A 13214-nucleotide genomic window follows, 5' to 3' on the forward strand; every position below is an offset into this window, starting at 1 on the left:
AAAGTGGTGTGTGTGTGTGTGTGTGTGTGTGTGTGTGTGTGTGTGTGTGTGTGTGTGTGTGTGTGTGTGTGTGTGTGTGTGTGTGTGTGTGTGTGTGTGTGTGTGTGTGTGTGTGTGTGTGTGTGTGTGTGTGTGTGTGTGTGTGTGTGTGTAGTCGTCTATGTGATGAAATAGGTCAAGGTGTACTATTTTATAAACATTTTAAATGCTTAATCCTGTCTGAAGTCAAACCCCACCTCTGGACAGAGCCTACACGCGGAGAATCAATACTTGAAGGCCAGAACTGCACATAAACATGAACTTGAATGAGATTATTTTACCCACATACAGGCTATCTCCATGGTAACCAAATTTGGAGGCGGGTTCAGAAATGTCAAGGTTACCCCGGCTGTAATTTCCGTGGTTACCACACACACAAATAAAGTTCTCTCTCTTCTGTTTTTAATCCAAAAAAACAAACTAATTAGGCATGGTTTAATTACTAATCATGTTAACATTCTACTCATTGAATAATTATATGCAATGTTAGTGAAACTTTTCAATTCTCGATCAATTATTTTTTAGAAATGTTAATGATATTAAAAAATAAATGAACATAACATTAAATAAGGGTTCACATTCTCTGAAGATAAGGTCTGAACATAATAACATTTCTGAATTCCTGCTGTGAACAGAAACCGGCCAGCTGAGGTGACTTCATGGATGTTTGAGATTCCAAAGCATAGCATGAGATATAGAAGCTGAGTTTACACAACGCAAACAGATCTAGGATCAGCTGAATGGAATGAAATGATTGCATGTCCTGCATCCACTGAACATGATGGAAACTGGAAAATAACATTTAGTCAATCTTAAGAGAAAAAAGCAGCCTCATAAAATCCATACTGTATTTTTATAATACCATATAAAAAGATAATTAATTTCTGTTCTATGGCCTCGTTAATTCAGCAATGTACCATAATACTCTCACTGAAACTTCCGCAGTCTGTAGAAGGTACTGCTATGATCACCATAGCCTCTGTCCATCACATTTGGTTGGGCACAGTTAGCCTCCAGTCCTAATCATTAGTCATGCATAGATTAACCGGCCGCAATCTCTCCTTGGACGACGTTCTGCCCTCCTGCTTCTTCCTCGTCCGCCAACTTCAAGCAGTACCTGGGATCGGATCAGATACAATCCAAGCCCTCCTCCTATTGGATGGCCCGTCCCAGCCCCCTCCCCCCCCCCTATTGGACACTCCGTCCCAGCGCTGATGGGTCCTTCATGGCATGCTGTAGCATGGGGTCGAGGGGGGGGTCGCGACTCCTTGTGTGTGTCTCCTGGGCAGCTGTCAATAAAGTTTAGGAAAGCTCCACGAAACAAAGAAGGGTATAAAACAATTGTCAAGCTTGACTCTTTTTCTGTGGTTTCATTTCCCCTGGCCTGGAGCCATCCTGGACCACCGTAACGTTCACAGGAAGTCCTTCTAGGCGTCGTCCGACCTCACTTCCAGGTCGCGGCGGTGGGTCGCTGCCCGGCCCCAGACCCCGCCCCCTTGGCGCCCTTTGACCCCAGCGACTGACCCGAGCGGCTCCGCAGCTCGCGGTCGGCGTTCTCGCTCAGCGCCTGCTCCTCGTCGTACCTGGGAGGCGAGGGGGAGGAGTCAACGTAGGTTAGACCTCCATGAGACCTTTAAACCTTTCCATCATTTAGATCAGATGCGGTTCCTGGGACCCCCTACAGAGCAGCCTGGGGTGGAGGTCGAGGTGGAGGATGAGGCCCTCACTGCACAGCAGGAGGCCAGCTTAAACCTGGATCTAATGTCTTAGCCACAAAACTCTAAAACAGAAAACCAATATACTGGGTGCTCTCTCAGCTCAGACAACACATCAGCCCCCTGCTCACTGGGTGTTCCCATGAGGGAGGCTGTTATCCTTATCCGCCACATTCCAACAGAGTCGATAACTCAGGCGGTATAGCAACAAACTGGAGTGTACTTAAATGTACTCATTTAAGTAGAGAAAGAGCACTTTAGGTTTATTAAAGAAACAGGATGAACTTCATAGTAAAGCTAGCCTGGATGAACAGTAACCTCTGTATTTATAGAAGATAGATTCGGCTCTCCTGGATAACTTTCTTAGTATAGTTCTTACATAGCTTAAGGCTTTGGGTGGTTAGAGAAAGATGAATTAACATTCGGGTGGTAAACAGTAATGTTTGGGGTCTGTCGCTAAGGCAACGACTGTTGCAAAATAAAGCATACTTTGAGCCAATGACAACTGCTATAGGCAACATTCCTCACAAGTCTCACTCAGATAGTGTCTTTAAACAGAAAAACTGTGGAGCATATTATTTGAATAACACTCGACAGCTTGCATTATCAAATCAAGAGGAAGCCCCTTCAATATGAATATCCTTCGATGATGAATTTCAAAGTCAGAGCGCAGTTACTTACTATTCCTGACTTTTTCCAAAAGCTACTGGATAAAACAAAAAGCTAGCCTCCTTCGAGCCGGAATTGAACCAGCGACCTAAGGATGTCAGTTTAAATCTACAGTCCTCCGCTCTACCAACTGAGCTATCGAAGGGCTCCCATCGTGGTGGAGGTCACCATCAATGAGGTCACCCTGTTACCACACGGCGGTTGCCTCACTCAGCATTCCTATCTTCAGGCCTCGTGTACACAGAGTAGTTCCCTCTCTGACTATGGCGGAGCAGCTAGTGTTACACTCAGGAAGAGAAGTAGGAGGTCAAGGCATTGGAGTAGCCACCAAAAACAGCAGAACTTGTAATGGTCAAGAGTTCCTCTAGCCACAGAGATGAGACATAGAGGATGAACTCACAGGCAGCCGGGTGTCCAGGAATAAACCAGCAGTCCTCAGAAGGCAGTAGTCACATTCACATGATAGTACTGTACTCACACAGTATTTGGTACTACCCTCAGGAATTAAAGCAGATTTTTCACAGTACTACACAAAAGGGCACCTATCACAATCAGAGCGGAAGGGTGCTCAGTGTAGTTAAAGCAGCAGTACTTGAGAGTGCTCAGTATAGTTAAAGCAGCAGTACATGGTGGTGCTCTGTGTATTTAAAGCGGCAGTACATGGTAGGGCTCTGTGTAGTTAAAGCAACAGTACTTGGTGGTTATCTGTGTATTTAACGCGGCAGTACATGGTAGTGCTCTGTGTAGTTAAAGCAGTAGTACTTGGTAGTTATTATGTGTAGTTAAAGCAGCAGTACTTGGTGGTTACTATGTGTAGTTAAAGCAGCAGTACTTGTTAGTTACTATGTGTAGTTAAAGCAGCAGTACTTGGTGGTTACTATGTGTAGTTAAAGCAGCAGTACTTGGTAGTGCTCAGTGTAGTTAAAGCAGCAGTACTGGGTGGTTACTATGTATAGTTAAAGCAGCAGTACTTGGTGGTTACTATGTGTAGTTAAAGCAGCAGTACTTGGTAGTGCTCAGTGTAGTTAAAGCAGCAGTACTTGGTGGTGCTCAGTGTAGTTAAAGCAGCAGTACTTGGTGGTTACTAATGTGTAGTTAAAGCAGCAGTACTTGGTAGGGCTCTGTGTAGTTAAAGCAGTAGTACTCACAGTAATTGGTAGTTCCCCAGGGCCTCTCGGGGCGGGGTGCGGCTCCAGCGACAGTCCCCAGTGATGTCCCCGCTGGGCGCCACGATGTTGAGCGTGTCATTGATCAGGTTGTACTTCAGGATGCGGTCGTTGGCCGTGCTGGAGGTCAGCGAGGGGGAGGCGTTAACCTAAACACACACACACACACACACACACACACACACACACACACACACACACACACACACACACACACACACACACACACACACACACACACAGCAGGTCTTCTGAACACGCTTCAAGAAGCTTGACGGTGAATCTGGCACGACCAACCCTCACTGAGCAGATGCTCTAACTTACATGATGACAACATCAACAACGGATCTGATCAAAGGTTCTTCAATCAAAGGTCATTCCCAATGTCCACAGCCTCCCTGTGGGCATCCTTCAGGAACCGGCCCTGACATGGCCTGACAGTGAATGACTTGTATCTGATTCAATGCTGCGCTGACAGAAAGCTTCTGCTAAATGACCCCATATTAAATGATGTGTACAGGCTGGCACTTTCTTACATGAACCCAACAAGCTGTGAGCTCATTGGTGCCGCCAGGGTGTTGTTGGGCAGGAAGTGGACCGTGAGTTAATGGGAACACAAACCCATTATGCGTGGCGATCTTAGTGTGATGATGATGTGATGTAGAGTTAAAGGTAAAGGTTTGACCTGCAGCTGGCTGGGACTGGAATACTCTCCGAGCACACCCACTTTATGTTCCTCACAACCTACTTAAGTCATTTCATGTTTTAATGTTTCATGTGTGGCTGTTTCGTTTTCTTTTAAAAGGACAATACAATAAAGCACTGAAATTCTATTGTAATTAAGTTTTTATTTTCTATAACTGCATAAACATACACAAATGAGATCTACAGACAAGACTAAGACAACAGGCCCATGCCTGTCTGTCTATGCATACCTGTGTGTGTGTCTTACCTCTATAAGCCAGGGCTTCAGCTTGTCATCAATGATGATGTCATAGCCGTAGCACTCGAAGCAGTGCTTGTCATTGTTCATCACCGGCTATGGAGGGGAGAGAGAGAGAGAGAGAGAGAGAGAGAGAGAGAGAGAGAGAGAGAGAGAGAGAGAGAGAGAGAGAGAGAGAGAGAGAGAGAGAGAGAGAGAGAGAGAGAGAGAGAGAGAGAAAACATAAACTTACGAATAACTACATTAAGAAGAGTAATTCAACCCCAGAGGACCGGGTCAAGTCCTTTCAAGTCAGTTGTATTTATTTAGCCATCAATCCCGTTACGGTCTCAAAGGGCTAAACAGGGCATACGTTTAGTACATTACGTATCTATCTATATATGTATAACTTTAGTACATCATTACATGTACAAACCTCCCCACCAACAGGCCTCACAGATCTCAGTAAGGGAAGTGGAGGTTGAACAGGAAGGAGTGAGTCATCAACACAAAGAGGAACTCATCTGTTTCAGAACATTTATCAATCAAGTTTTCTGAATATTTCAGCCTTTAAATCCTTATCTGTTGTAATGCATAACAGTAAACATACAACACATGAAGGAAGTCACACACACACACACACACACACCCCCACACACACACACACACACACACCCACACACACACACACACACACACACACACACACACACACACACACACACACACTCACCGCGACGGCCTTGAGGGACTGCACCACGATCCAGTGGATCTGGTCGAACAGCCTCCCGGTCACCTCCATCCCCCGGGTGCTTTCCAGGTACAGCCGCAGGTTGTCCACCGTCCACTTCCCCCCGTGCACGTGGTTGTAGTCATCCTGCAACCGTTACGTGCACGCTCATTACCGCGCCCATCACCGTGGCACCGTGCACGCCCCTCAATTCGGCACCGTGCACGCCCGTCACCTCAGCACCGTGCACGCCCGTCACTGCGGCACCGTGCACGCCCGTCACCGCGGCACCGTGCACGCCCGTCACCGCGGCCCGTGCACGCCCGTCACCGCAGCCCGTGGTTTGTGAATATATGTGTCGGTCGAGTCTTAGAATTTGCAGTTATTAAATATATATATTATTATACAGTTATGAATCCTTCTGATGAGGAGGGCTCACCCCGTGCTTCTGGATGGCCACGTTGGTGAGGTGGATGAACATGTTGTCCAGCTCACTGGTACTGGGTGTGTACTTCACCGTGCAGAAGCGGCAGAACCCCAGCTTGTACCTGAAACACACACAATGTCTATTATACGAGAACCACGTGTCCTGTGGTTCTCTCTAACACTATTATCATTCAGGAGAACTCAAAGAAGATCAGACACAATCAATCGATGACTACACTGATTTATTCACTAATTAATACTACTCTTTGAATGATTATGATCCTAAAACCTAAATGGAAAGTTGTGAGCCATTACAAAATATAGAAAATTTGAGAAATAATTCCCCACTTCGAATACGTTTTTACCAAGTGAGTGAAGTTTACCATTTAATGAGTATCACTCTTATATTACCTAGATATCAAGGCCTGGTCGAGATAAAGGCCTAGGCGACTACATATACTTTACTATAAGTACTCATAGCTGCACCACATGCTGTGCCTGCTCTTAAGTAACATAGAGCAGAGGCCTACAAGACGATAACATTATCATGATCAGAACACTCCCTTCCACCGCCAACATCCGTCTCACATTGTTTGACTTTATTAAGGTAAACATGACTCGCTGTATGTTTGACTAAGGTGGAGTTTGGAGTTCACACCATAGCTAACAGCCAACGTCCTTAGCCTGGTGATAGTTCTGAGCATAATCCGCTTTTCCACTGCATGGTACCAGCTAGGAAAGAACATGTGACGTATGGGGCTGTGCATCGTTACGTCACATCGCAAGGACCGCCACCATTTCAGAAGTATCGGAGCAGAGTAGCGTTTAGTGTACAGGTCCAATAGGGTTTTATTAATTGTTTAGTAATTAATCATGAAATTATTTGTCAGCACAGTTCTGTTTCAAACTGCCAGTGTTTCGCATGAGCCTAGGATACAGTAGATTTACGTCAATTAAGGGTTTGACATGACTGCAACTCTTTGAGTTCTCTCAAAATAGCATTGAGTATCGCCGAACGGAAAATCTGCCGATGCAATAATGTACAAACCCTTTAATGGTTTGATGTATAGCCTTTACTAGCTGTATTTCTTTTCCCTTAACTAGCTGGTTTAATAGCCTACATGTAGCACTTGAGCGGCCGGTAGGTGGTCACCAGGACGTAGAGCCGCAGGTCGAACTTCTTTCCCCCGATGAGCAGCGGGTTGTCGATGTACAGCGAGATGACGTAGGCCTCCTTGCCACTAGAGGCCGCCATAAACCTGAAGCCAAAAGTCCAAACACTAGCGATTAAAAGGATTCCAATGGACAACCAAAGCAAAAATTTTACAAAAGCTGACTTTCGTTCAGTTAAGAAACAAGTTAAGATAAAATACTTATAAAACTGAAGTTACTTTCACTCTATTTTCCAAATTATGTAGTGTGTAATGTGACAATGCAGTGTGATAAAACATGATTGTTTTTTTAGCAGTTAGTAAAAACCCAGGATTGGACTGCAGCCAAATGGTGAGACCATGAAGAGTTTCAAGACAAAGCATAATAGCTAAACAGAAAACCGGTCACACCCTCCTCTATGTAAATCTATGCAAAGCATCGCCTCTAGAGGGAGGTGTGTGTGTGTGTGTGTGTGTGTGTGTGTGTGTGTGTGTGTGTGTGTGTGTGTGTGTGTGTGTGTGTGTGTGTGTGTGTGTGTGTGTGTGTGTGTGTGTGTGTGTGTGTCAAGATGTTAGTTATACAGGCTGGATAATGAGGATGATGATGATGATGATGATGATGATGATGATGATGATGATAATGACAATGTCGATTATGGTGATGACGACGACGATGTAGGAGGAGGAGGAGTACTCACGTTGAGGTACGGCTGTCCCTGGACCACTTCTTGATCTGGGACAGTTTGTTGATGAGGAAGATGCCCTTTCCCTGGGCCTTCCCGCACGGCTTCATGATCCACGTGGTGGACGGGCTCTTCCGGAACTCCTCCACAAACAGGTTGTAGTCCGCAGGCAGCATGAAGGTCACAGGGACGAAGTCTGGAGGTGACAAGGAGACAAGGAGATGAGGAGATGAGGAAATGAGGAGGAGACTCGAGGTTAGAGAACCTTCTCTGAGCTTCTGCTGGTTTCTGAGTTCAATGGAAGATAATTATGATCGCCGATGTTAATCGATGTTAATTAAGTAATTTTGTTAAGATATCTTTTCTAAATATTTTACATTGCTGTATTTTCGGACAACCCATTAATGAGCAGAACGCATCTTAATAATCGCTTATAGCCTGTTTCCAGTGGCTGGAGAAGAGTCCAGCTCCCTGGTTGTAAGAAAGACCATTAATAAAACATCAGTGTAATAGGATGAGACCCTCTGCCCTATCTGGTTCTCTGACGCCCCCCGTTGGGCAGAAAGAGATTCAATCAGCACCAAGGTTTGGAAGGCGAACGCTCTGACCGCTAAGCTAAGGTGGCTCTCACCTTCTACTGAAATTAGACCCACCCTGGAGGATACCCAGGACTTCCTCCCCTCCGTCCCATATACACTGCGAGAAAGTGCAGCTAGTATGCATGCCCAGTTAGCATGAACATTTAGCTGGCATGAAAACATAGCTAGCATCGAAAGCACTGATAGCCTTTCAGGTTCAGCAACTATGCTCTAAATACCGACAGCACTCCTACCTAGGTGGATGTACTTCCCGCCCTCGTCCTTCTCGGCCAGCGGGCTGCTCTCCTTCTCCAGCTCCTTGCGGTAGCGCTTGATGTTCTTGATCATCAGGTCCTTGCGGGTCAGCTCGTAGTGGTTGGGGAAGTGGTTGACCATCTGGTCATCCGACAGGCGGTAGCCCGTGTCCACGCTGAACACCGTCCGGATGGTCTGGATGCTCATCCTGAGACCAGGGGCCAGAGAGAAGACACAACCATTAGGAGAGGGGGGGGGGACAGAGAGAAGATACAGCCATTATGAAAGGGGGGGACCAGAGAGAATAGAGTGGGACAAGAGAGAAGATTCAGCCATTAGGAGGGGGGACCAGAGAGAGACCAGAGGGAAGTTACAACCGTAACTTAGGAGAGACCTCTTAGTCCTGCCTCTCTACCTCTGGAAGACCTCAGAAATCCTGAGGCTGTTTTGATATCTGTTCCAGCCTTGATGATCACTCTAACTCAACACTAATCTACTGTTTTTAAGCAATGTAACCTTCATATCTCACATACACAGCACATAGTACAAGGTTTACAGCACATAGTATATACATCTTACATAAGTACACAGTACACACATACTACACACTACATAAGTAGTACAAAGTACATAGTATACAGTACATAGTATCTACATATTACAAACATAGTACATACATAGTACACAGTACTACATACATAGTACACAGTACATTGTACACAGTACACAATAGATACTACACACTACATGGCACATAGTACACAGTACAGAGTAAATACTACACACTCTGATCCCCGTCTTACTGGTGATGGGAGAACTCACCAGTAGAAGTTCCAGTCGTCGGTGTCGGTGACCGGCAGCCATCCCCTCTTCTCAAAGTTGTTGATGAGCACCGACTTCTCGATGTCCGTCACCCACTTCACCCTCCCCGCCATGGTCCCTATGGGATGGGGGGGGGGGGGTTATGGGACACACACACACACACACAGGAAGTTACGTGTCACACATGAACACACACCGAACACACACACACACACACACACACACACACACACACACACACACACACACACACACACACACACACACACACACACACACACACACACACACACACACACACACACACAGATTAAAGACTGGCAGGTAGACAGTTGAGAAGGGGGCATCAAACTGCAGAGACAGTTCATTATAAGCCATAAAAGGTAAATATTATTACCTGTTAATGTTAAGACCCGCCGGTTGTCAGCATGGGCCGGGCGGTGTGGCGGTCAGCTGGAAGGGGGTCCACCCCGTTTATCCTGGAGCTCGAGCTGGACGGATATCATCCGGTGATGACGTTCAGTTTACATTAAGCAACATCCACAAACGTCGTTCCGGCGTCTCCAACAGTAGCACACGAGTCCATGATGTCGACGGCGATCAGTGAGGCTACATGCCGGCTGATCATGGTATCGATCACACCCCGGTGGATGATGAAACGCCCCATGGAAACACACCGATTATTATTTGCAATACAACTCGAAAGCTCGCATACCATAAGATGGTTCCGGTATGTTCTGTGAGAGTGTGCGTCTTTAGATGCACACCTGACAGATTAAAATATATAAATACTGCTGAATGCCCAAAAAGAGGTCGACAGGGAGGCTGTATATCTTCCGGTTAGATAGCCTAGCAACCGGAGACGCAGTGACGTCATGCGGGATGCTGAGCCTCTGCTCACTACCAGGGGCCACTTTGGTCCAACTCCCCGATATCCATGTTTTGTGCAACACGGTAATACAAATAAGTTGTTACACACACCTCACACCTATCCCCAAGATGCAAGATAGTCATGTTGAGTATCCTTTGTTGTTACAAATGCACAGGTATATGAGTTTTGTGTTGTGCAGCGTCTTCGTCGCTGGGGTGTTTCCAGTGCCCCCTGGTGGTTGGTCTCCTTGGCTATGGTGTTTCCAGCACACCTTGGTTGTCGATCTCATGGTGTTTCCAGTGCCCCAGGCGGTCGGTCTCCGTGTCTATGTTGTTTCCAGCACCCTCTGGTGGTCGGCTCCGTTGTGTTTCCAGCGCCTGGTGGCCGCTCGATAGACCTGCACTCAGAGGAGGGGCCACGGTGATTCTGATAGTTACCTGAAAGCGACGAGATTAAAGGACGCTGCTGTGAGTAGTCCACCGCAATCTTCGAAATAATTCATATTTATGGTTCATTCTTTAAAGTAGGCTATTACGTTAATAATGTTTATATGTTTTCTACAGGGCGGCGTCTACTTTAATCTACAAATAAGGTACGTTTTATTGTTACCAATTTCTATTGTGCACCTGTTCCTTTGTGCTGATGGTCGATGCGCTCATCGCTGATATCTGGAACATATTCAACACTAATCAAGATTAGTGTTGATTAGTGTCCTAAATATCTCTGCTGAGATTAATAAAGTATATCTTATCGTATCTTATCTTATTATGCAGTGATAATACTACTGAATATTATAATGTAAACCATCATAACGTTGACTACGACATAACTAAAGTGTCTGATCTTCAGCCGACCTTCTGATCTGAGATTACTTCATGCTTTGTTATGAAAACAACCCCTCACGTCAACAACAAACTGGCTTTCACTCTCACTGTTATAGAGTTAGGAGTCAAACCAAACTCGGGCATTGTGCAGTCGTTCAAATAGGAACACAAAACGTTCAGATAAAAACATACAACACATTGGGACAGAAAATATTTATATATAGGTTAAATATATTTTTCGACATAATTAAATTGTTTCTCAGGGCTTAAGTCCTTTGTAAGGGTATTGCGTTTTAACTTTTTTTGAAGCATTCGCTGATTAAATATTTCAGTTGACGGGGAAAGCAAAGCAGTTTGGGTCATTTGAGTTATGGAAATTAAATATTTGAATCGGGACTGGCCCTCCCGCCTGGCCGTGTTTACCAGAGAGACAGTTTACAACAGGATTCAGTCTGATGCTTTTACAGTCCAGGAAACGAAACATAGCACTATATTTACTCAAAATATTTCCTGATAATAAAAATCATAATATAAACAAAAGAAAAAGCCTATTGTTATTCGCAAAATATTGAAACTCTTTCAAATGTTTAGCTATAGTTATGACTGAACAGTAATGTAAACTAAAACAGTCAATCTAATTGTAACCTGTTTTTAATGGAGACGGTAACAGGAGAGGTTAGTGGGGCTGTCTGAGGGTTTATCAACCTGGAGGATCTCCAAGGCAACACACCTACGGTCTGTCTGCTCACGTGACTGTGCTGTATTTACACAGTTCATAAGAGACAATGGACATAACACAGAGTCACGCACACACAAAACACACACACACACACACACACACACACACACACACACACACACACACACACACACACACACACACACACACACACACACACACACACACACAGCTGTACTCACTGCTGCTGAGACAAGGTGTAACCCACACACAGATCAAAGGTAACATTTTATAATAAGGTGCCATAATAAATAGCAAACTAATCATTACCTAACCCTTTGTTAATATTTGTTAATTGTTACTAAATTATCTATTTGGCACAAGTAAATCGTTTTTCATCATTAATTAAATATTAGTTGTTTGCATAACCCTAGCCAAACCCTATACACAACCCTAACTCTAACACACGACCCTAACTCTAACCCTAACACACGACCCTAACCCTAACACACGACCCTAACCCTAACACACGGCCCTAACCCTAACCCTAACCAGCGACACTCTGTGGTCAGTGAAAAAAAACTATTAACTTGTGCCAAATAGATATTTTAGTAACAATTAACAAATATTAAGAAATGGTTAGTTAATGACTAGTTTGCTATTTATTATGGCACCTAATTATAAAGTGTCACCGAAACACAAACAAACGCACACAAACTGCTGTACTCACTGCTGCTGAGACAAGCTGTAACCCACACACAGAAACACAAACAAACGCACACAAACACACACTGCGGTCCTACACTGCTGCTGAGACAAGGTGTAACCCACACGCACACACAGGTGGTAAACATGTTTTCTGTCGTCCAAATTGTGTCCAACAGACCGGGAGAACCGGGCTGATCAGACCCTCGTGTTCCAGGCTGGACCTGTTGAGATGAACGTAGAGATGAACATTGCCTCCGCCATGATCCAAGTCAAGTTCAGGTACTGCCCCGGGTTCTCACCCCGTCTGTGGAAAAACTGGTTCTTAAGCAATGAGGATAATAACAAGCATTACCAAATGAATGTGGCTGTAGGCTGCGGCTGCTGTGCGGTCATGAGTCTTCCGATGAAGGCTTGATAATTGCTTTGAGTTCCTTTGTCACCTGTGCAAACAAATTAAACCTATCGACTAGCTTAAACCTGCAGTATGTCACTTTCCTACAGCAGCTATCAGAGGCGGCAAACGGGAGACATGCACAGTGCAGCTTTAAGTAACATTCTGGTGTTTACTCCACAGAAACAACGACCAGGCCGCCCAGGTCATCGGCCGCCAGTTAGCACTCATCGGAGACCAACTGCACGGGAACCGGGCACTCGGTCGTCCCGGTAACGGACTACAATCTCCGCTCCGCATCCTGAGACCGACCCTGACCAGCGCCCTCTACAGGTGAACAGGAGCATAGCACTTGGTCATGCGGGGAGGGGCAAGGAACCAATGGAGAGCGGGGTTTAAACCTGTCCTATCTCCTCCCCCAGGGACATCCAGAAGCAGCTGTGTGGGGTGCAGGGGGCGCTCTACACCACCCTGAAGGCCTGGCTCACCTCTGTCACCCCAACCCTGGGGCCCTTCAGAGCGGAGGCCCTGCCAGCCTGGGTACGACCCCCCTCTGATGGTTCATCACAAAGCTATACTATTAGT

At 45.6% G+C, this 13214-nt stretch overlaps 1 protein-coding gene and 1 non-coding gene across 2 annotated transcripts; both read right to left on the minus strand.

The window, feature by feature from the left end:
- Positions 1-3: 3 nt before the first annotated feature.
- On the minus strand, positions 4-10126 carry ttll1 (tubulin tyrosine ligase-like family, member 1). Its single transcript, XM_060038779.1, has 10 exons — positions 9554-10126; positions 9157-9274; positions 8334-8542; positions 7517-7697; positions 6789-6926; positions 5681-5789; positions 5245-5388; positions 4542-4628; positions 3572-3738; positions 4-1622 (listed from the first exon to the last, which is right to left on the minus strand). The coding sequence occupies exons 2-10, from the start codon at positions 9267-9269 to the stop codon at positions 1484-1486; spliced, it is 1287 nt and encodes a 428-aa protein (XP_059894762.1). The 5' UTR covers positions 9270-9274; positions 9554-10126; the 3' UTR covers positions 4-1483.
- trnay-gua (transfer RNA tyrosine (anticodon GUA)) lies at positions 2484-2568 on the minus strand. Its single transcript is given in 2 exon segments — positions 2484-2519; positions 2532-2568. It is a non-coding gene; the product is annotated as a tRNA-Tyr (tRNA).
- Positions 10127-13214: the final 3088 nt, after the last annotated feature.

This window comes from Gadus macrocephalus, chromosome 19 (genome assembly GCF_031168955.1).
Source record: "Gadus macrocephalus chromosome 19, ASM3116895v1".
Taxonomy (NCBI): Eukaryota; Metazoa; Chordata; class Actinopteri; order Gadiformes; family Gadidae; genus Gadus; species Gadus macrocephalus.

What these genes read in the sequence shown, in the direction of transcription:
- ttll1 (XM_060038779.1), bottom strand. Translation starts at nt 9,269, where the DNA reads ATGGCGGGGAGGGTGAAGTGGGTGACGGACATCGAGAAGTCGGTGCTC. An exon ending in CGGGAAGTACATCCACCTAG is followed by an intron (nt 7,698 to 8,333) that starts GTAGGAGTGCTG and finishes TGTCACCTCCAG; the next exon opens with ACTTCGTCCCTGTGACCTTC. An exon ending in TGGCCATCCAGAAGCACGGG is followed by an intron (nt 5,389 to 5,680) that starts GTGAGCCCTCCT and finishes TAACGGTTGCAG; the next exon opens with GATGACTACAACCACGTGCA.